General features: G+C 44.5%; 1 protein-coding gene across 5 annotated transcripts in view; it reads right to left on the reverse strand.

The window, feature by feature from the left end:
- Positions 1 to 20635, reverse strand: part of immp2l (inner mitochondrial membrane peptidase subunit 2) — a 52061-nt gene that overhangs the window by 30994 nt on the left and 432 nt on the right. For 4 of the 5 annotated variants that reach the window (XR_013133972.1, XR_013133973.1, XM_077021624.1 and 1 more), the window contains exons 2-3: positions 19130 to 19267; positions 17820 to 17923 (exon numbers count right to left, since the gene is read on the reverse strand). Coding sequence is in view for 3 of the 5 variants with exons in the window: in XM_077021623.1 (XP_076877738.1) it covers positions 17820 to 17923; positions 19130 to 19267 (242 nt within the window). In the remaining 2 variants the exon portion in view is untranslated. Of the gene's footprint in view, positions 1 to 17819; positions 17924 to 19129; positions 19268 to 20225; positions 20492 to 20635 lie in introns of those variants that run through there. The other variant, XM_077021625.1, reaches the window with a different exon arrangement.

Here is a 20635-nt window from a genome sequence, read left to right on the forward strand (position 1 = left end):
CTCATTAAGAACTGACTGCACAATGACATGCTTCCAATCTTAATTAGATAACAGCAGGGAAATCACAGGACGACTGACATATGAGGTTAAGGTGCTGTGATAAAAATCTCAGCTTGTTATGCTAATTTGGAAAGCCCCGCATGATGCTAGGAGCCTAGCTGCTTCGTTGCCATGACAGCTAAAAGTCAAACGGCATACCTAGGCTAATTAATGAGCACTACAGCCCAAAACCAAGATAAATTACTATGATGGATTATATCTAGCATGGAGAGATCCTTTTCGTCACTGTGCTGGGAAACATGGTGGGGGGTAGAGGCTCTGCCCTCTGGAATATGGAGCAGTCACTGAAACTTCTGATTGCTTTTGAGTTAATAAAAGAAACAGAAACTTCTCTTTCACTCCCGCTCTCTCCGTCGCTCTCTCTCTCTCTCTTTGAGACTCTTCACTTTCATTTATGCTTTGAGTAACTTTGGAAATAAAAAGTTCCTTACAGAAGCTTCTGAAGGTCAAGGTAGTGACAGCCGTGTCAGAGGGAGGCCTCTCTGTTGGTGCGGTGGGCCACACAAAATGGCTGCAGTAACAGCTCCTCACTGAAACGTTTCCCTCCCACTAAATTAGTTATTCTACTTTTTGCAGCAGGTGACATCTGAACATGTCAATCAACTTGTTTTTCTCAGAGCTGTGATATTTGCTGCTGATAAACAAGTAATGGATTATTTTCTCCAAGACAGAATAGCAGAATTTTTTTTTGTTAAAGAAAACTGATTTGCATAATTTAATCTCAGCTTTAAACGTTGGAAGACTGTCAGTAAGACCTACACAGCACCCGATACGGGTATATCTTGAACGTCACCTGCCAAAACCCAAAACCAGCTGAATACTGCAATTTATACAACATTTGTTAAAAGAAAAGAAAATGGTATCGGGAGATATCAGCAGTCATCTAAATTTAGCTGATATCTGTAAAACAAACAAACAAGTTAAACCAACAAAAAACAACCCAAATACACAAGCAAGTAAACAAACAGGGGAAAGAACCCTCATGAGAACCCCCCCCCCCCCCCCCCCCCCCCCCTCCCTCATCTGCACACGCCCCGATGTCCTTGCTGTGGCTGGGGACACACGAGACAGCGAATGAGCACGCAGCAAAGTTCGGGGACACACGAGATAGCAAATGAGCACGCAGCAAAGTTCGGCTGGCGCCGTCGGGCATGATGGCCACGCCGTAAACGGTTAGCTTGGCGCGTAACGTCCCAGGCAGCGGCCATGCTGAACGCCATGGCAAAACCTGCTAGCCGCCGAACGCTGTGTGGAACACGCGGCTACATTTCACGGCAAGATTCTGAAACCTCCCGTCACCTGTAACACGTCAACATGTGTTGTGAAAAGCACTATACAAATAAACTTTGATTTGATTTGATTTGATCTGCTCAACTCCCACAGACATTATAAAGATCCGATCCTCATTACATCAAGTTGTGGTAAAGAGCTGTGCGTGTGTGCGTGTGTGTGTGTGTGTGTGTGTGTGTGTGTGTGTGTGTGTGTGTGTGTCACAGCAGCTCTCTGTTCTAACAACGCGAGCTCCAGACATGAATTTAAATGGAGCACATTGGCTTTGATTGCGCTCGCTAACAGCCTTGGAATGGGACGACTGTGCCACAGCACGGCACCACTGCTGCGGGGCAAGTCCGGTCCACTCCATGTAGAAAACCCAACATAACTGGATCGCATTCAAGTGGGCGCATGGTGTGGGTGTGTGTGTGTGTGTGTGTGTCTTAAAGCAAAGCAGACCAGCTGTTGAGGAGCTCGCCACCCCTCTTCACAGTAGAAGAGACCCACGGGTAAAGCACCGTTGGAGGTGAAGAGGGACAGGCTAGCCAGAGAAGCGCTGCAAGTGGTGTGGTCTACACGCTGGGGTGTGGCTGGGGGGGGGGGAGGGGGTGTGGCTGGGGGGGGGGGGGGGGTGTGGCCCTCTGGGAAAACCTTTAGGCTACCTGCTCAAAGGCTGGAACAAGACCCTAAGGCAGTGGTTCCCAAACTTTTTCTGCCGTGCCCCCCCTTTAGTAGATGAGAATATTTTTGCGCCCCCCCCTACACCCCCCCCCCCCCCCCCCCCCCCCTCCCCATATTGACTAGGGATGTGTTGAAAACTTACAAAAACAATAGGTTCACAACTTTGGTCAGACATGAAAAAAATAAACTGCAAGAAACCTTTTAAATGGTTCAAGAATTCTAAATATAATTTAAAACAAATAAGGAGATGAAATAAGAGAAACAGCAATACATATGCGGCTAGTTTGCAAGCGCAGACATCACGCAGAGCACAAAGCATGTAACGGCCAGAAATATGTGTACTGTCTCTTTAAGGGAGCGAGTTGAGTGCGCGTATGGAATATTGTTGTTTTTTTAGCTTTCTGCCGAGTCAGACCACTGCTCTTTATTTCATTTCTGTAAGTAACGCATTAAATGAGATTTGGACAACTCACCAGTTCATGTATGAACAGTGAAGTATTGCTGGAGCCCAGGTTTATTTTGGTCAACCAGCAAATAAACGGACTAAGTGGAATACCACCAGCGCGAGTATTAAGGTTGAACCAACTCCGAAAAGCAAGCAATATAAGCATAGAATTAGACTGAATAGATCTGTTTTTATGGATCGGTCACATTGTCACCGATACCCGATCTAGAATTTTTTCAGATATTAATATCGGAATCGGTGCATCCCTAAGACACATGTGCACGTTTTACTTTCAAGCTCCGCGCCCCCCCTGCAATAGCTCCGCGCCCCACCCAGGGGGCGCGCCCCCCACTTTGGGAACCACTGCCCTAAGGGGACACGGTCCAAGGATATTCTAGTTATACTGTGTGTCTTTGCAACATGTCCTTCCAATATTAAAACACGATGTGCGTTGTAGTATCATTCCTGCATTTCAGCTGCTCTTTAAGTCATTTAAACAGACATGTAATGAGTCCCACGCCTGGTTTCAGCCTATGGTGGGCGCTGCTTAAAAAAAAGCCTGCGATGTGGGTGGGGCAAAGCGTGGTCGCCTGCTGGAACAGCTCCGCCCTCCAGTGAGGCTCTTCAATGGAGTTGTGAACTCTTCACACTCCGGAACCCTCGCAACGCAGAAGCCTCCCACCAAATGCACTCCACGCTCCGCTCAGAGTAAACACAGGGCACTCGGCCCTCAGAGCCTCCCACAGCACACACGGGGGATCAAAGCAGCACCAAAATACCCCCCATCCCGCCCCGAGACCCCCGCCCCGAGACCCCCGCCCCGAGACCCCCGCCCCGAGACCCCCGCCTCGGAACTAAAGCCCCATGCGCTCGTGTGCAACAGGAAGAGAAATGCAGAATGAGGCTGAAAGCTGAAATAAGCACATTAGCAGCAGAAGACACTCAGAACATCATCACCCCTGTCAGCCAGCCGGCTGGGTGCCTCTCGTCTATAAATAATTCAGAATGGCACATTAAAACGCTTCTGAAGGGCAAGCCGTCTAGAAAATTTGAAAGGAAAACTCACTGCTTGAATCTAACATTTTCCGTCGCTACATGGCATTAATGAATGAGATATGAGAGGAAGCATCAGTCTTGGACATCAGTGAAAGGCTTTTTATAACCGTTTGTGTAACAAATAAGGCGATGATAAATAGAACGATATTAAAAATGGCACCGCTAACGGAGTCGGCTTCTGGCCCTCACTAACAACCGCCACACACCCACACTGAAGATCTCCCTCTGGTATCAAATCATGAGGAAGTCTGTAGCCATGTAGCTTCCAGCCAGAACTACATGTAATTCCTCCACACAAGTCAACTCGGGTTATTCTGAAACTCATCTTTGCTGTATTGCTGTATTCTCACACACACCTACACACCTGCGATCGCCCCGGAGGAACGGTCTCAGCGGCCGTCCGGGGCGGAGGGGGGTGTTGGGGGAGGGAGTTGGGAGCAGTGTGGAGGGCGGAGCCAGCGATGCTGTTTGTTATATGCCCGCCCACCATCCCTCATCTTGGCCTCCCCTGCGCTTTGCACGGGGCCGTTTTAATAAATGGGGGTTTAAACAGGCATAGATGGATCCCTGCACACTTTATCAGGACCCATTCACTGCTGAGCTAAGAACGAATTCCGCCAGACGAAGTCGAACCTTAAAGGATTACAGGGCCCCTGCGTGCTAACGATACGGATAAAGACATGCCGGCCAACACCTTCTTCACACCCATCACAGGCTGGGACAAATGGACCAGCACCCGCTTGACCCAAGCCATAATAAAAGCATTACCCAAAACTGCCCAACGCACGATTTAGTACTAACATCTACTGGCCTTTTGTCCACATCATATGTCATAAAGTATATTAAAACCCGCTCCTGCAGTTGCCAAGGGAAAAAATTACTCCCCCCCCCCCCCACAATCAGTAGCTGTCTGACTCACCGGGTGAATGTGGGGGGGGTAACCGGCCATGAGGGCCATCTCACTACATCCCACTGCTTTTTATTCGTTAGCTGCGTTAGTGCTTCTGGGAAGAACTATACGAGAGAAACCGCTGGTAGAAAAGAGGGGAGGTCCTCAATGAAACAGCTGATCCCGTGAAACGTTTCTTCAACCTGAGCTGGGGGGATGCTGGGACAGCATGTGCCAAACTGGAGATGAGAGGCTCGTGGACACAGTCAGAGGAGCAGAGTGATGGAGACGAGTCTGATAGTATCAGAGTGATGGAGACGAGTCTGATAGTATCAGAGTGATGGAGACGAGTCTGATAGGATCAGAGTGATGGAGACAAGTCTGATAGGATCAGAGTGATGGAGACGAGTCTGATAGGATCAGAGTGATGGAGACGAGTCTGATAGGATCAGAGTGATGGAGAATAGTCTGATAGTATCAGAATGATGGAGAAGAGTCTGATAGGATCAGAGTCTGATAGTATCAGAATGATGGAGACGAGTCTGATAGGATCAGGGGATGTTACAGGCAGGGTGCTTCTGCAGAGGCCTGACATGTGGAAGAGATTAAACTAGGAGGGGACAGGACTAAGAAAAGGTAAGACAGACAGGAGACACAGAGACAGAGACAGACAGGAGAAATGGAGGAGAATGCAAGGAGATAAAGAAAGGAGAAAGAGCAAAAGAGAGAGAGAGAAAGAACAAGAATATAAGGATTAACAGAATCAAATGAAAGGAATGAAAATTGGAAAATTAGGTAGACAGATAATAGCCATACAGATATGAAATATCAGAATATTTATTTACCATATTATCAAGATATGCTGCCCATCCACATGGTAATTTCCACTGTAGACAATTTGCCCATTTTCTCCTAATCTCTGACTCAACAAACCTCCGACCAAACCTGCTCACCATCTGTCTGGTTTTCCTTCTCTGTTTAATTGCAACCCTGACAGAAAGCAGTGACCGGGGGGCGAGGCGCCACTAAACTGACATCTTTCTCTGTGGGGGTACCAGCTGACACGCTAGCACTCAGTATTAATAAAAAAAGAAGACGAAAAAGAAAAAGTGGGAGGGGTCTGTGGACGGCGGACTGGTCTCCACCTCGTTGGCGTGGGCGAGTCCAGTAAGTCCAGCTGTGAGGCCGGGAGAGCCTGTTCTGTAGGCGATGTGAGGGACGGGGGGCGGGGCTTGCACACTCACTCACACAGCGTTAACGGCGAGTGAAATGCACGATGACGCTTCAAACATATGAAGTGCCGAGTAGGGTGAGACCACTATTCACTTATGGATGTATTTGCTTTTAATAGCTAAGATTTTAATTACCACCATTCTTTGTATTGATTTGGGGTCGTTGAGAGGTTTTTGCACCATTCCTTGTATTGATTTAGGGTAAATGAGAGGAATTTGCAGCAGACATGCAGGCACAGGACAAACAGAGAAAGATGAGACAGTTGAGATTGGTGATGGAAACGTTTAGCTTGATGAAAACTTTCTCTGAGGAGACAGAGCATGTGTTAGTCTATCAGGGGAGAGAATCTTGCTTGCAGACTCCATCATAGAGAGCGTAGCAGATGCTACTGCTCGTCTCTCGTCGCCATGGCAGCTTGTGCACAGCATCGCCTCATGGTCCAGAAACAGCGAAGAGCACCGTCAAGCAAACTCGAGACAAGCAGTTCAAATGAAGCAGGAGGAAGAATGTGGCGTTTTGTGGCGTGTCGCTTTGCTTAGAAGCTTACAAGTGATTATTTGAAAAGCTCAAGGTGCTCATAGAGATCTGCTTGCTGTGCTCCGATAGGCTGTATCAGAAGAGGCTTGTCCAGACGTACCTTGGCTGCCAGAGACCTCGTTAATTGCAACAGGATTAAGCAGAAGAGTTCCGGGTCCTGACCTTATAGAAGTAGAGAAAGCAAAGCCCAAATGTGAGAGCTCAGTCCAATCAGCTCAATATCATGTCCTAGTTGGTCCCCTGTGGGTGTACACCAACCGCAAACACATGCCTTAAGCAACCAATTATGGTCCTACTGAAACAAACCAATCCTATAAAAAATATATATATTATTTGTAAATAAAAATTATTAAAATATTTATATAATTAAATATTTGTATTATAGTGGGTATTCTAAAGTTTTAGTTGGCTCTTTGGATCCAGTAATGTATGAATACTAGCTCAAGCCTACATTATCTATACAGTGGACACAGACATGTCAATTTTACGAACAGGACAAATATTTGACTGTGACAAATGATGCTTAGGGATGCTTCTATATATGTAAAACTGAGCTACCATTCTGTTTCTAAATGAATCCGGCTGCTGGAGGATATTAGAATAGCTCCAACTCTGAATGATTAAAAAAAAATTCTTATTGGGCATGGCATTGTCTCAACTATGGGACAATTTTTTTTCAAGTTTTTAAATTATTATTATTATATTTAATTATTAGATCCTTATCTTTTGAATTCCATCTTATTTGACTATCTCTCGGTCTTTCATTTTATTTCTTAAAACTTTTTTAATTTAACTTTTTAAAATCTATTTAATTTCTTTAAATTCTTGTTTATAAAATTTCGATTTTAATAAAATACATTTTTAATATATTTCTTGGCAAAGACCTTTCTGAGGTGATAGATCAAGGATTGTAATAAGCTTTTTCTATTTTTGCTTAAAGCACTTTGAATTGTGTATGAAAGGTGCTATATAAACAAACTTGCCTCGCCTTGCCCATCAAACCCGCATGGAGCAAAATGAAGGTTTGCCCACCTTTAGCCGCAAGGGATTTTAAAGAGGCTCTTGCTGAAAACCTCTGCGGTCACTTCTGCAGACGGCCTGACAGAAGAGAAAAGAACTGGAGAGTCTGAGCTTGTCCTATACTTTCAGTAGCAGCGGGAGATGGCGTGATCGGGGGCATAAAAACCGATGCATTCGCATCACACAAAACATACATGATATCCAACCTCCAGCAGAGACGACCGAGCACCAATCCATCACGAGTCTATTCAGCACAATTTTTCCCCCCACCACCTCCTGCTGCTTGGCCCAGATGAGCTCTCTGTGGTGCGACAAAATAAGCTGCTATAAAATAACGCTCCAAACGGATACATGCTTAAACATGAGTCAGAGTGTTGGAGTGAGGAATAATAATAGCTTCCATAGAACATTTTTCCTCTGTTCTGTCTCACTGAACTGTAGTCTGAATCCCATTTATCAACGTTTGCAACGAGCAGCCGATGGAGTCTGAGACACGCAATGCTTGTTTTAATGGCGTAATAACCTTCTATTGCTGCTCCAGTGGCATCTGATTACCAGCAGTGAATCAATGATGACTTATGCAATTCCATTATCTAAACACACACACACACACACACCCTAGAAAGGACAACCCTAGTCGTTTCAGTCCCACGCTTCGCAAAGTTTTGCACTCATCAGGTTCTGATGGAGTCAGTGCACAGCAGATGTAAGCCTCTTTGCACGTCATTATGGCTCCTAATGGTTTATAGAGAACTCAACTCGAAATGCGTTGAAACGGGCAATACATCGACAACACCAAACAAACAATCGCCTAAAGCACGGCCAAAAGAAAAATAATTAAAACCGTCTGTTTTACGAGTTGCCCTGTGTCCTCTAGTCGTGTTAAGAAACAGCTAGCACAAAGTGTGCGAACATCTCCAAACATACACCAGTAATGGGCCGGTCAGCACTCCAAAGTGAGCGAAATGCTAGATGAAGAATCATCCAGCAAGGAATAGTAGATGTGCCAAGAAGGTCTAACTTTCGCATTGCGCGTGAGAAATGCACACGCTGCTTCAGAATTTCGGAGGCTTCCAAGATACAGAGTTGGGAAGCAGTGTATTGGCCGCAACGGCGGCCTGGGCTTCAAGGCCCCGACGGACCGCAACCTCACTCGATAGCTGTGCTTTATGACGGTGGTCCATATCGATTTCTGAAGTGAAACCGCAAATTCTAATTACACAAAAACGCATTAGAGGTCTTTAGCCAATAACGATCAGCCACCATAAAAATGAGATGGTTTCAATGGCCTTGTGTTGTCCACTTCCACAGAGATGCTCCAGTCAATGGTTCTGGCAACAGGCCGTTCTCGAAGCAGGCGGCTTGAGGAAACGTTGTCTTCGTCTGCTAAGCAGCAGAAATTGCAGAATTGAGCGGCGCGGTCGGCCGGACACTCCCAGCCATTTCCCCTTACGCCTTTAGCATAAGTCAAGCGAGCCCATTTTTCACCTTGTCCTGCAGCACCTCTGACCGACAGCTTCCCCTTGGCGAAGGCAGCGCAACGCTCACCATTCTTTGACAGCTGGAACGGTCAGGAGAGCAAAAACAGCGTAGAGAACTGCTGCTGTAAGAACTTTCCCTGGCCCGGAGAGCTGGAAGGCGGTCTGCTGGCTGTAGTGGGCAGAGGGGCGCACCGTAACGCTACAGTGGAGCTCGTCCACCACAGGAGAACCTGACCAAAGGAGCAGCAGAAAAGGCCAAGTTCACACCAAAACCAAAACAAGCTGGCACTTTCTTCACTTCTACAGTCAATTCCACTTTAGGTTCCTCTGTTTGTTCCTCGCATGCAGACGGCCCTCTGTGGCATCCCTGTGAAGTCTGTCTGGACCATCATTAATAAGTGGCCTTTATTAACAAGAAGCTTTATTAATATAATTTAAAAACATAGCAGCACGCTGTGTAGTCTTGGCAGGCTGTGTGAACATCTGTGTTATTGGCATGAACAGAAGGGTTGAACTGGACTACCAGAGTTTATTCAGTAGTGAACCTACTATTAAAATTCTGGTGTGCTTCAGAATGTTTACTGAAGATGTAGAGTTATTTGCACCTTTGTGAATAATTACATAAATCAGACATGTTTTTAATAACATGCAATTAATTGTGAAGTTCTATTAGGGCCCAATATAGTCTGTAAGAAATTAGGAGGAGATTGAACTGCCAGTGCGGAGATATTTAATCAAAATTCATCACTTAATTCCCACAACAATTATTCCGAAGATTTTAAAGACCAGACGCAAGCGAGATGGGGTAAAATATGGCAAAAGAAACAGAAATGCTACTGAATTCACTATCTGCCAGGTCATGCTAACATAATCTGCATATTGACTGGCTTAAAGTATCTTTGTAACACACATTGGATAGCCAACACCACATGGTTAACCTACAGCAATGATACTCAAAATCACAATTGTTTGTCCCAAAACTGCTATCAATTTACTGCCTCCATATTTCCTCATTTTCGACTTGGCACAAAACTGCATTCTAGACAGCCTGGAACACAGAAAGCTTATTTGTGTCCTGAAATGTACTGCAATAGACCCGGAATGATGACAGGGCCTGAATAGCAGGTGTCAACTGCTGGACAACAGCAGGAAAATTGGACCATTGGGGTCTTCTGGGAAGGCCAACGTCTGATTGGACAAAACCCCATAGAGTTCTGCAGTAAACTACACAATGGCCACTGTCCCTGCACGCTATCTGAATGCAATATTCAGCTTGACTGATTACTTGGCAGAACGCATTCTTTGGTTTGTGCTTTTATGTGCAAAAATATGAGGAATGTGACTGTATTTGGCACAGAGATTCATATTTCTGAGAGAACGCGTGTTGAAGAGTGTTATTGGTGTTATCGTTACCCGCCAATAGTAAGAGAACCTGAGGCCATAATCAACCTCGGTGTAATTTTAATTGTAACTAAGTGAATCTTATGTTAAGTGTGAAATGTGTTCAAATTGCTGCAAGAAAGATGAGGTAATACTTATTCGGTTTCTGCTGCAGAATGAATATTACCCTAACAGAAACGGACAGAGAAACGGGAGAGGAAAGAAAAATGAGGAAGTGAAAAAGAGAGAAACAGCAGGAGCACAAAGTGAAGAGCGGACAGAAACCCTGCTGCAGCAAAGAGGTGGATCCTCAACAGGTTACCTTAGCAACAGCATGATGGTTGAACGAGCGCCCAACCACGTACAGCATGAGGAGGAGAGGTGGAGAGGAGCACCTACGAGCCTGCAGGAGCATCTGACGGCTCCAACACAAACTGCCCATTACAGGCTCGCAACAACAAGTGAGAGCCCTCAGAGAAGAAAGATTTGATTTACATGCTTGATATATCTTTTGTATTGTACTTGAATCAAACACCACATTCGCTGGTGTCCAGAGTGATGGGTTATATGTATTCAAGCTCCCCAGATGTCTTTTAACATCTTGATATATTAAAGGTTCACGAAAACAAAAAAAATGGAAAAATTCATGACACCGCAGGATTGTGGGAGAAGAGAAACGGTGTTCACAATGCTGTGGCTCGTCTCCAGGAGCGAGCCACATTTAGAAGTAGGGTAAAGCTACCTGGGGTGTGCCTGTCACCGAGTTAGCGTGGTGTGTACGGCTGTGGGCGCGTGACAGTCAACAGCACGCTCCTCTCATCCACCTCAGTGTGTCGGTTCGCGCCTCGCGACGCTTTTGATGTAAAGACGCGCGCACACGGGACGCGCGTACCGAGCGCGAGGTGGATTGCGTCTCGAGGGCTACGCTAGTCCAAGAGCCTCCTCTTTTACAAAGAACACTTTTCTCACTCCCCCTTGTTCTTCTTTCTCTCACTCTCGGTTTCTTTTGTCCCTCCTTTTCCCTCGTTCACTCTAAAGTACTGTGCTCGGCTTTTACTCTCAGCAGAAAAGCCAACAGTGATTCAACCGCAGAAACTTAAGCTGCGAAAGTTTACACACTATGAGACGAGAAGCAGAGCAAGTGAGGTTCAACAACCCTGCCAAGATCGTCTGAGACACTTCTGCATCTGAACTCGCATTTTGTCCTACATGATAAACACATTAAGGACTACAGAGGAGAAGGTCCTTTTAAATACAAGATGGTATAATGTTAATAGTAACTTGCATTTTCCACTCTTGTCTGTTGGTACAGGAGTGAGCCAAGGAGGATTCTTTGATGTCTGTCCAACTGTGCAGCTCATGAGATAGACAGTAATATCTGCTCCAAACAGAAGGAAAACACCCATTGGCATACACAATAGAAAATTACAGTTATGCATAAATTTGGGTCCCTTCATAGGCAAACCTACCACACGTTTGCAACCTGCAGAGGTAAAAGAAGATGTAGAAGAAACAGAAAATGTTTGCGTTGGTGTTTAATTCACATCTGCTGCAAGTCGGTGAGATGGAAACGGCTCCTGTTCCGTTCACTTCTGAGGCTTCTTTCGTCTTCTGCGCTTTTCATAACTCAAGCTGACAGGCGCAGGGGCATTACAGGGGTGAACGCGCAAGAATTACTCCCCGCTACTTCAGGAAATGGAGCACAGCTTTTGCGGAGACTCGCTCCACTTTGGGAGAACCAAGTTAAACGTGACATGACATTCGGCAAATCCGAAAGGGTCATCCATCACATGTGGATACACGGGCGTGAGGCCTCGCTGAAAGAGTGCTACAAGAAGAACCTGATCTCCAGCTTTCTCCATTTTCAGAGGTTAAAATGATTTATAATAATTTAAGATACATAAGACTACATATTACACTGCAAAAGGGTATACTTAAAAATTTACATTTATTCAAACCGTGTTTTTGAAACTGTCCTTGCAGGTATTAAGGTATTAATAATGTTTTTTTCCCCCCATTTGAGCATGCTACGTTGGATGCTGAGAACTTAAAAACATCAGAGGGATCATCCCTTCGAGCGAATTTAATTGGTGTGACCATAAGGCAGAATTTTATAGAAGATGAATTCTAGAGTTCAGTGTACAAATTACATGCCTCAAGGATGTAAAAATTAAGAATAATCCCTTTTAGGTTTGTTATTATGCAGATTATGTATGCACAATCTAAACCATGCCAGTGTCTGTGCAGCTGCAGTGATTATGCAGATTACGCATACACAACCAAACCGTACCAGTGTCTGTGCGGTTGCGTTAATTATGCAGATTACGTATACCCAATATGAACCATGTTAGTATTTGTGTGGCTGTGCTGATTACTTGGAAATCCATCCAAAGAAATTTCTTCATTCTTTGTTTGAGGAAAAAGCCGAATGAGTTGAAAAAGTCCTTCTCATCCAGTCCCACGGCCCACAGCCTCCAAAACCAGCATCAAGCAGGACGGGTGAAAGGGAGCGTTATAAAATCACCACTCACCGGCACTGGGCAGCTTCCAAACCTGCTGCACACGCACAAACAGCAGCTAATGGCACAATCCCAAAGATCGAGAAATCAAAAGTATCAAAAACACGGACAGGATCAAATGTAGCGATTTGTTGCTTGAAACACACACGGTGGAGGGGACTGACTGGTACTGTGAAACTCTGCTGCAGAATAAAATTCAGCAGCCCATATAGAAAGCAGCTATTTGACAGTTTATACTCACCGACCCACTAGTTGATCTCACCCACTTAAATGATACAACTTTACTGTCCCAATATGTCTGAGGACTAATATTACCACAGAACCTTTTTGGTTAGTTTTCTCTACCCATTTAAGCACTAGAGGAGTTGAGTTCAGCAAAAGACACCACCTAATGCCACACACAGACACATCGTCTCCATTGCACAGCTCAGTAAAAAAAAATGTCCAGTGTATCCAAATACAACAAAGAGACCGCCGGGCCACACACACACCCGAGCCCAGCCGGGCCTTCTGCAGAGGGGAGATTGTCAGCTCAAATTCCTCAAAGCACCTCGGAAGCTTTGGAGCCTCTTCATTTCATTACCACACAAAGTGAACCCAGAAACGTCTCGCTAGTGGCCGGGCCTCATCGGGCCACACAAAAGTTTTGTGTCGGAAGCCACCACGAATCTGGTGGCAGCGTACAGGGCAAATTACACACAACTCAATTCAACCCAAGTAGCACCCTGTTTTCTGGCTTGCATACTTCAACATGGACCAAAAGCAGGAGAGAAAAAGCAAAAAAAAAAAAAAGAAAACAGAATTTGGGGGTACGGTGGAAGGGGGGGTCAAAGTAAGATACGGTTTTATGAATATTCATGTTGCCTTCATGGGATAGGACGCTTGCCCATCATGACTTCTCGTTAAGGAGTAACATGTTGACAAAACACGAGCAGCTGCGTAGAGGAAGCGCGTCTTACCGCTTCAACATCTGTGTCGGCAATTTACCATCGAGGACGCCGAAAGTGTCTCCTCCGTGGAGCGCACGGCGGCATGCAGGATTTGGAGCGTTCTGTTGGCCCGAAGCAAGTGACTGGATTCCAGAGGAGTGAGTTGGGTTTGTAATGATCCGCGTACTGAGAACACGACAAAATGCAGATGGGGACGAGTGTGCGCTCAGCTTCTAAACATCTCCCAGCACAGGAGTCCTCTCCATGCGTCTTAATGAGGGCCACTCTGTAAATAAGATATTACCCTGTGGATTGGAAGGTTCTCCGAGACAATTTGCATTTAAAATGAGCTGCAATCAGGAGGACAACATCGGTGTGATAAGAAGGAAAACATCTGACAGTCATCTTACAAGTTTACATTGATTTTGTTGGTTGCAGAGAAAAAAGTGTCATCTATCTTGGGAATTCAAAAGCTTTTTGATGTTTAGGAACATACCTTTGGTGGTAACCTTCACAACAAAGATCTAGCTGGGTTCACTTATTTGAACAGACTCTATACCAAGGAAAAACAAAAGCTCTTGTAAATGCAGCGATGAGTTTTAGTCGTAACCATACTTTAATTTACAAAGTTAGAAAATTCTGCAGACATGGTGCCGTCCATATGTTACAGTGGATATGTCGTTTCTAAGTGCAGTGCAGCTTGTATGGGGGTGATCCATGTAGGACTAATGATCCTTTGTGTTCACAGCGCTCCCATATTAGGGAACCTGGCACCAGCTAATCAGACAATGAGCTGCTCAGTGTTTTGAGACTCACAGTCATTTTGCCATCAGTTCATCCACAAGAGAACAAACAGAAGGTCGAGAGTTGTATCTGCATCTGTAGATTGGAGCTATAGTGCTCACCATGAGGACAAAACAACATTTCAATGGCGGTACGGTACGGCATTGTTATGAGATTATACAAGACAGCCAGGCAGGTTTAGTTTCACCAGACCACCAATCCGGCTCTGCAGCGTATTATGGCAAGTGCGTACATTTATGACATCTCGTGCTTAAAAATCTCTGGTGAAAGCATGAACTCTGTCCTGTGTGTTTCACTGCTGAGGACAACATCTCAGTTCACAGGAGTCCCTCAGATTCCCTTTGCCACAAACATCCCACATTACAGGCCAGCAAATTAGAATTTTAACCTAAACTATATCCACTAGTACATAATAATGAAAATGATCATACTTGGATGAAATCCAAGTGAAACTAGAATAACAACTTACATAATTAGCTGAATAATGATCACTCTTCACAAGTAACATGTTTATTGCTGTCTGGGCACCTCAGTGCACTTGATTAATCACTTATTCTGCAATTACTGATGTATTTTCTCTGACAGGGTTGTATCTTAACAGTATCCTTGGAATCAAGCCTAATGTACTAGCATACGGATTACTTCCATGAACACAAGAAAGCACTTTTGCAAGTTGCACCGCACAAGAGCATCTGTTAAATGCTGTAAATGTAAAATGTTAATTGTATTCACTGCTAACCACTGCGCAGATGTGCAGACACCACTCACCCATGTGCATCTCAACAATGGGTCAGTCATAAAAAAATGCCTCTTCTAGGCTGGCAAGCTAAGCAGTCCAGCGAAAATTACTATAATTCAATGTGACTCTGAATTCGATGAGACTCACAACTAAAATATGCAGTGTGTCAGAATCAATTGTCTGGTACATTAATAAGCAAGAGCACGCTGGAGATCTTAACAATGGCAAATAATCTGGTCAACCACAGTAGTTTATTACTGCAAAATACTTTTAAGACTTTCAGGAAAACTGGAGAACAGATCGAGGATGGAGGTATAGCCTCAAGACCATAACCACTTTGAACTTTGAAAAAAACATACCTCTGGAGCTCTGGGACACGAGTCTTATGGACTGATGACAGATGATAGATGAGAAGTCATAGCCCATAAGATTAACTTGTCCCAGAGTGATGGAAAGAGGAAGTGGGGGTTGAGGGAGGAGGAAGCAGTCATGATTAGATGCATAGCACCTCATGTGTGGAACATGGGTGCCAGCGGCTCACTGCATTTAAGGCTGAAGCTTTACTGCTCATATTCACGTTAATGCCTCCCAACTGGAGTGAGATTCACCTTGGAGCAGGACAGTGACCTGAAGCTCGCTGTCGTCATTAGCATACAAAATTAACACCCAGAAAATGACCTTTCCTTCACAATGGAGAAAATTACAAGACGGTACAAATGTACAAAGGCTAAATTACGGTGTTTTTTTCACCTGGTATGGTTCAAAGACGCATTTCAAAGGGTGCACAGGACTGTTCAACTGGGTAAAAAAGATTGAATTATGTCTCATTTAAAGTAAAATAGTCATGTTTCCTGCTTTGTTATAACACGGTTGCAGTCTACAAACTCTGACTGAAGTCTGTGACTCACAGATATCAGACACTGTTTATGTTCTCAGCTGCCTCTCTGCCAGACCCTTCGGGCCTGTTGTTCAGGTTCTGCTCGTCTCTGGGCCCTCGTGCCTCTCGTCTTCAGTTTGTACAGTGCAATCTCAGCTTGGCCAGTAAGTTACATCTCACTACTTTGGCCTTGAAAACCCCCACGGATGTTTTAGCAGCGGCAGAGAACAAACTAGTCCGTTCAAACGGGGTGGATCGTTTGCTCGATGTGACGTCACATCTGGGAGCGGACCCAAACAGCTTGTAGAGTCATATGCGCGCCATAAAAAGCGAAATACATCACACCATTCCATGTTTCACAATTACTTGCCGGATGGCACAATGACAAATCACAAAAGTGAACTGGCAAGACAAACGCAGTTTTGTTTTCTCTGTCTCGTTTTAAAATAAGAGCCTGTGATTTCTTTATTTTTATCCTGATTCAAACACCCTAGAATGAAAGTATGGAACCAAAGCATGAAAATTGCATCGCTGTCTTAATTATGCTCAAGATACACTCTGTCATTTCCCAAGAAAGCATAAACGTTCATCCAGCTCCTAAATACAGCATAATAACTTTTCAGTTCCCACATACGGACGGATTCATTCAAAGTCATTCCAATAAAACACCACAGAGAAGCGTTGGTCTTATATAGCCTAGATCTTCACAGGACCTTGAACACCACTCAAAAACAGCCAGTCTGTATCTCCAAATGTGTTACCATTTTAGACCCTAGTTTTAACAGAATGCATTGCTTTCCTGAAATAGTTCCACATAACAGATGGTCACTCTTACGGCACAATGTCCCCTTACAGGGGAAGACTGCCATCTTTGGGTTGTGACAAGTTTGGAGCTCCCCTTCAGGACACACACCAATCAGTCCAAAGAGAAAAGAGGTTTGGGAAGACTTGGAAAGCACTTTTTCACGGTTACTTCACCATTCCCCACACTTCAGGGAATTAGCATACGGCTAAGCATGAAATCTGGCTAAACAAACAACAATGGATCAGAGGCTTCCTGTGTCAAAGCGTTAGCAAAAATGCTGAACACAGCACAGTTTAAAACAAAACACTCAAAAGGAAAATGACCAGGTAGAATGCAGCAATGTTTCAAGCGAAACATCAAATCAACGATTCTAGTGGCTCCTCAAAGGACACAGCCCAGCTGAAGACCACAGTTGGGCTCCCACTTGATCAATGAGGACTTTCACCAAGCCAACATTTATCGGCCCCCTTGTTGCTTAACATCTGAGCACTGTTCTCCCATTGTTCACGGTCACAGCAGAGACTGCCAGAGACACAGTAGCATTACGTCAACAGTCTGGCTTCAACAGCAGAGAGCAGTTGCCTGTTAGATCTATACAATGAAGAAGAGGACATGGACGAGATGGCTCCGTCCTCATTGATGGGAAGCTGCCTTAGGACACCACCAGACCTGAGGACACCCGGGACATTCTGAGGACACCTCACATCACAGTTAATGAAGGAAGAAGTAAACATGAAAAATATATGGCGTGGTGTAATTAGCACTATATTTGGTGCACCGTATAGAGAAGCTCAAAAAACAGTTGTATCAGTATCATACAGACCCCTAGGAAAACCCTGAGCGAGACACCTACAAGTTCACAAAACATGTGAACATCCATGAGTCACATGGATATGCAAGGACTGCATTAAGTGAAAGTGATGTTTGGCTCATCGGAGGAAAAAAGATATGAAAAAACACAAACACCTTGGAGACAGCGAAAACCTGGTCTCAGAATTCCTCCCAGGTGAGGTGTGTCTAATGCAATAAACTCTTTCCAGCCGCGCTTTCTCGTGGGTGAGACGTGCTGTCAGTTCAATCCGCGCTACTTACACAACTGACACGATGTCCCCGCGCCGTACCTCGAAGTTCCTCACACTCCAGCGGTTGAGCAGCACGACGTCGGACGTGTCCGCTCCCTCTGGGTTCAGTGAAGGCTGGTGGGGAAAGGTAAACATAGATCTCACCGCATGCTTTCTGTACCTCTCTCCGCTCCGCCGGCCTAGAGACGGCCCTGGACACGGCAGAGACGGGGACGAATGAGGACACGCCGTACCTGTCATCACACAGTCCTTTGTGCTTCACACAGCAATGGCTGTTTATTAGCACAGATCAGTTAGTGTGTGTGCTGTAGTTATGTCGTCATTTGAAAAACGTCATTGTTAAATGCAGGCTTGCCTGCATAACGTTATCCAAAGAAAAACAGCAAAGCTTGGAATTTCTCCTGCGTTCTGCAGAACAAAATTATCTTAGAGCTCTTGCAGTTCTACAGACATCTCCAAGGCATGCATACTAATAGAAATATCTAATCAGAATAAAAACACAACATGAAATCAGACAGAACAAATAGAACACTTCTACAAGAAAAAAAATGCCAGTTGGTTTTTCATTAAGTGACAGTATATCAAAAGACTCTCAAGCGTGTAAGCAGACTGATATGACACTCAGGCATCTGATGAATCATTAAGCCAGATCTCTAAGAGTCATTTCATGCTTGCTGAGATAATTGACAGAATATCTCTTATCTGTCTTTCAGAAAATAAATATCCTGACGAGAGCTTCCAACTGGGAAATTTATCAGTCACAGATGGTTGCACTATCGTTTTTATTCAGACGTACTCTCCCATACTGGTGTCAAACGCTCCCATAACTGGTGTCATGTTTCAATACTGTCCAGCAAGTTAGCTTTTATATATATATAATATTTATACAATAATTTATAATTATTTATATAATTATTTATATAATTTATCATAAGTCTATTAAACACTAAACATTTAACATTTTTTATCAAATATTAAACACAAAATATTCTCTAGTTTTATTGCTAGATTGTGGTGCTTACCAGATTCTGGTGCTTCTGGTGTATGGCATATACTGACCTCAGCTGATTGGTTTCAGCTGCAGAATTTATTAATACATAATTGTGTTTTTTTTATTGGTTAATTGCTGATACATTTTCCTCTAACCTAAAATCACTTCATGATGACCCCCAGGTGAACATAATGCTTTATTTCACACAGGTCTGACTGGAGTGTTTTGTCAAAAGAAACACGGTACAGGGTCTCCGGTCCCTTTTAGTAGGGGCGCTCCAGGGGCTGAAGTGCTAAAGCTAGCTCACTGTGCTAAAGAGAGTACCCCACCTGCATCGAGCTGCCGTCCACCCGGGCCACATAGGCGAACCGATCCAGCACAGTGACCGTCACGGGAACTGCTACGAAGAAGCCACTCATAAACGCTCTGAAATACTTCCGGCCCAAGCCTGCTTTCTGAGCCATTACCTACAAAGAGAGAGTGACTTACAATGACATGGCTGCAAGGCTGTATGACTACACTTCCATAACGATTACATTTAGACTAAGATAGTAACTACTCTTTGTATTGCATTTTAATGATAAAATAAACAATCGCTCATGTTTTAAAACAAATGAATCTGGCATTATTTGCACATTTTACTGTATGCTGTTGTGACAGAGTATCTGAGTCATAGTCACAGTACTATTGTAGTATCAGTAATATTGCAGTGCAGTGATACTGATTCCTATTGGTGGACTGGATGGGGGCCTTTCAGGTATTGTTCTACTACACCATATTTGCATAATGATCGCACCCTATCTCAGGTCACTGTGACTCAGTACTACACGCCAAAGGATCTGGAAACACAGCGGAAGACACCAACAGCATTTTGCATCCGACACTTTCTGCTTCCATTCTTCCATGATCAGGCCGATTACGCATTAGTGAAATCTTCCAACGCATATAAGTGCAGTCGAGGGGAACACGAGAGGCAACACTAATCACTGTTAAATGAGTTGTGGGTAAACTGGTAAATATCTGCTGGGGTGTTCTAAACGTTATCCTCATTCTGAGCCTACTGTGAATTACATCCGCCCTCTCTAGAGCAACATGGCAGACTTGTGTTTTCGCTTGGATGCTATTTTTGTTCATGTTTCCATGGTAATTAAACATGCCACTACTGCCCTCATAGTGAGAGTGGTGGCTTACTGGACCGGTGCCCAAGTCACACACTGGCACTCACAGTAGTGTGGGCTATATTAGCTAGAATTATATCATTGTTAATCTGAGGACATGAACCTAGGCCTACTTTTGAAATTCACCTTATCACAGCTGCATTTATATTATTACATCTCACTTGTGATGTTCACAAATGACTCTTTCAGTATACATGTCCTTAATCTGAGCCTGGTCCCCACACTGGCAGCTGAATGCGTCTCTTACCTTTTAATCTGAGGGTTAGTCGCTGAGCCTGTTAAACATGAACTGCAAGTGATTTCATAACCTGCAGCAACTCGACTACAGCATCACCGATAAAGTTTTATGTGTAATTAATCTGGGGGAATTAATCACGGGTCACTCCATGTCAAATCGCCTGGAGTTAGGAGGCGTTTTACCAGCAGTGACCACAGCTGATCTTACAACTGCTGTTCTGTGTGAAGTACGAGTTTCAGTAGAACTTAAAGAGTGCAATAACGTGAGCAAACTGTTCAGTTCTTTTGCAGTTTTCTGTTTTTTGTTCAGTCACATCAAGGAGCCCAGCTCGGGCTCTGCGCGCATGCGCTGTGAAGCCAGTGGCAATGCCCTTGTCCACAGGTCTTCATAGCGTACAGGACTGCGTCCCCCAACCCAGG

The sequence above is a fragment of the Brachyhypopomus gauderio genome, chromosome 11 (genome assembly GCF_052324685.1).
Source record: "Brachyhypopomus gauderio isolate BG-103 chromosome 11, BGAUD_0.2, whole genome shotgun sequence".
NCBI lineage: Eukaryota > Metazoa > Chordata > Actinopteri > Gymnotiformes > Hypopomidae > Brachyhypopomus > Brachyhypopomus gauderio.